This window comes from Poecilia reticulata, linkage group LG15 (assembly GCF_000633615.1).
Source record: "Poecilia reticulata strain Guanapo linkage group LG15, Guppy_female_1.0+MT, whole genome shotgun sequence".
NCBI lineage: Eukaryota > Metazoa > Chordata > Actinopteri > Cyprinodontiformes > Poeciliidae > Poecilia > Poecilia reticulata.
In genome coordinates, this window is record NC_024345.1 from 29,765,501 (window position 1) to 29,768,140 (window position 2,640).

General features: G+C 43.8%; 1 protein-coding gene across 1 annotated transcript in view; it reads right to left on the reverse strand.

The window, feature by feature from the left end:
- Positions 1-2,140, reverse strand: part of LOC103477425 (echinoderm microtubule-associated protein-like 6) — a 54,480-nt gene extending 52,340 nt beyond the window's left edge. Inside the window, 1 exon segment of the mRNA XM_017308829.1 lies at positions 1,138-2,140. Within this exon segment, the coding sequence (XP_017164318.1) occupies positions 1,138-1,334 (197 nt within the window). The 5' untranslated portion in view covers positions 1,335-2,140.
- Positions 2,141-2,640: the final 500 nt, after the last annotated feature.

Genomic DNA, 2,640 nt, shown 5'->3' on the forward strand with positions numbered 1-2,640 from the left:
CTAGAAAATCCCTCTGCTGTTTTTCTGATCAACATTTTTCTGAACTTCAGAATCAAATTCCATCAAATTTTCTCTGAATTTCAGGAATAAAATAAATTTAATTCAAATTTATTTTATCAACGACGGAGCAAAAAAAAAGTTAGATCTGGAAACAAACATTTTATATTCGCGTTTTATAGATACCTCTTAAAAGCCCAGTTCCTGTCTCACACACACTAACACACACACACACACACACACACACACACACACACACACACACGCACACACACACACATACAGAATTTCCTCAACTACAACCAAAACATGGAGATGTAAATCACAGGAAGCCGATTCTCCTTCATAAAGTCGATTTTTCCTGTTCATTAATCTCTTAATCTCTCAGATCTGTTTTCATTTTTCATTCTGACTAAAATCATTTTCCTCCTGAATCTTTTCACATGCAGCTCTGATGAGTTTTATTCATGAATAAAGTTCATATTCACAGGGTTTGAAATGATTATTATCATAACTGATATTAAAGTTCCTCAGATCAGCTGCTTATAATCTGAAATAATCCTGAATTCTCAGCCTGAATGAATCCATCGTCTGACTTTCCTGCCGGTTTTATTCAAAGTGTTTTTTCTGTGAATGTGAGGAAGATGATCGGCCTAGTCAAAGCTCTGAAAACCAGCAGGGAGAATTTAAATCAGCAAAAAAACACAAAATAACCAAATCTGGAGCAAAAACTGACAGAAAACCAAGAAACCAGAAGATAATCTGGAATCAGATTGAAACTCAGTTCAGACCTGGAATAAAAGACGAGCAAAGAGAAAATAATCCAGAAAAATCAGAACAGATGGGATCAATCTGCTGTGATGTCGAGATCTGGATCAGAATCTGGATCAGAATCTGGATCAGAATCTGGATTAAAATCTGGATTAAAATCTGGATCAATCCTAGAATTAGAATCCAAATCAGAATCCGGATCAATATCAGGAACCTGATCAGGATCCAGATGTTAATTCTTTTTAAATTTCAATTAGATTTTATGTTATTTTCATTAGAAAATCAATAAATATTAAATAACAACTTGAGTCAAATAAAGTGAGCTGCAGATCAATAATTAATAAAGTGCTCCAGGTGAGCTCCGCCTACCTGATGATGTCATCGTTGTGGCCCAGGTAGAACCGCTGGCTGTGCTCGCGGGTGTTGTAGACCACGCCCACTCCGGCCACGAAGTAGACCAGCTCCTTCCCGGCCGTGTAGAACAGGTTGTTCCGGCACTGGTGGCCCCGGTACCCGTAGACCCAGCCCAGTCTGAGGCGGCAGCCCGGGGCGCTGCGCTCAGACATGCCGCCCCTCCTGGTTCTGGTTCTGGTTCTGGGTGTGACTCTGGATCCGGACCGGATGAAGAGTTCTATCAGTGTATATGGGTCCGGTTCTGGTTCTGGTTTTACTGAAAAAGTTTCCTCTTATTCTTCACCATGTTTCAGTTAAATCAGATGAAAGTTCGGAGGAAGTGGATCGATTCGGAACCAGAACCGAGGTCCAGTCTGGCTCCTCCAGTCATGATAAACGGGTCAGGTTCTGGACGGAAACAGCTAAACTTCTGATCTGAAGCCAGAGGAAGTTCTGGAGGATCATCTTCATCCTGCTGCTCATCAAATCAACTTTTTCCTGAATCAGAGGAATTCCGGTTTTCCCGTTTCCCGTCCAGATTCCTGATGCTGGAAAAATAATCCCACTGCGGGATAATCCTCATCCTCTCCCCCAGCGGCGCTCGCTCCTCCCGGATCCCGGATCACATCCTCTCCACCGGGGAACCGGAGGAGAAATTCACCCCCGGAGCACCGGAGGCGGCGGCTGTCCGCCGGGAAACCACCGGAGCGCCAGGCAGCGACACAGACCAACGTTTAAACCCCGCAGACGGTGCACGCTGAGCGGGCAGAGGAGGAGAGCAGCCCCCGGAGATGAGCGCTGGTTCCCGGCCTGAGGAGCGCATCGCCCCGCTGCTGCCGCGCCCTCAGAGCCGCAGCAGGACCGCAGCTCGGATCCGGACCGGAGGGTTCTGGTCCGGTGGAGACCCTCCCTGAGCAGACTGATGGAGAGCTGATGGGCTCACGCTGACGGGCACGCGCCTTCAGAGGCACGCCCGCGCGCACATCCGGTTATTAAAAATAAAAGCAAAAAAAAAAAAAAAAATCCCGCAGGTTCACGAGAAAAACACAACAAATAAAACATTTAATTAATTAAAGAGTTTATAAATTAATAAAAAATAATTTGGAGGTTTTGTGTTATTTAACCTATTTCTTAAAATAAACTTCTAAAAACGGGGAGAAAAATATTTTGCCAGGCAAAAACACCCAAAAAACATGAATTTTCTAACAGTAAATAATTTCGGTTTCAGTTATTTTCTTACCGTATTTTCCGGACTATAGAGCGCACCTCATTATAAACCGCATCTACCAAATTTTTTTTTTTTTTTTTTTTAACTGGAAACATATTTAAACTGGACCGGGCTATAAGCCGCTTGTATCTCCTGTTTCTCCAACGCTGAAACATGGATCCGTTCATCACGCCGAGCTTAGCGGCTCTGTTTCCCTCTTGTCCTCCCACATCAACAGCCTTCAGCTTAAAAGTTGAATCATATGAACTTCT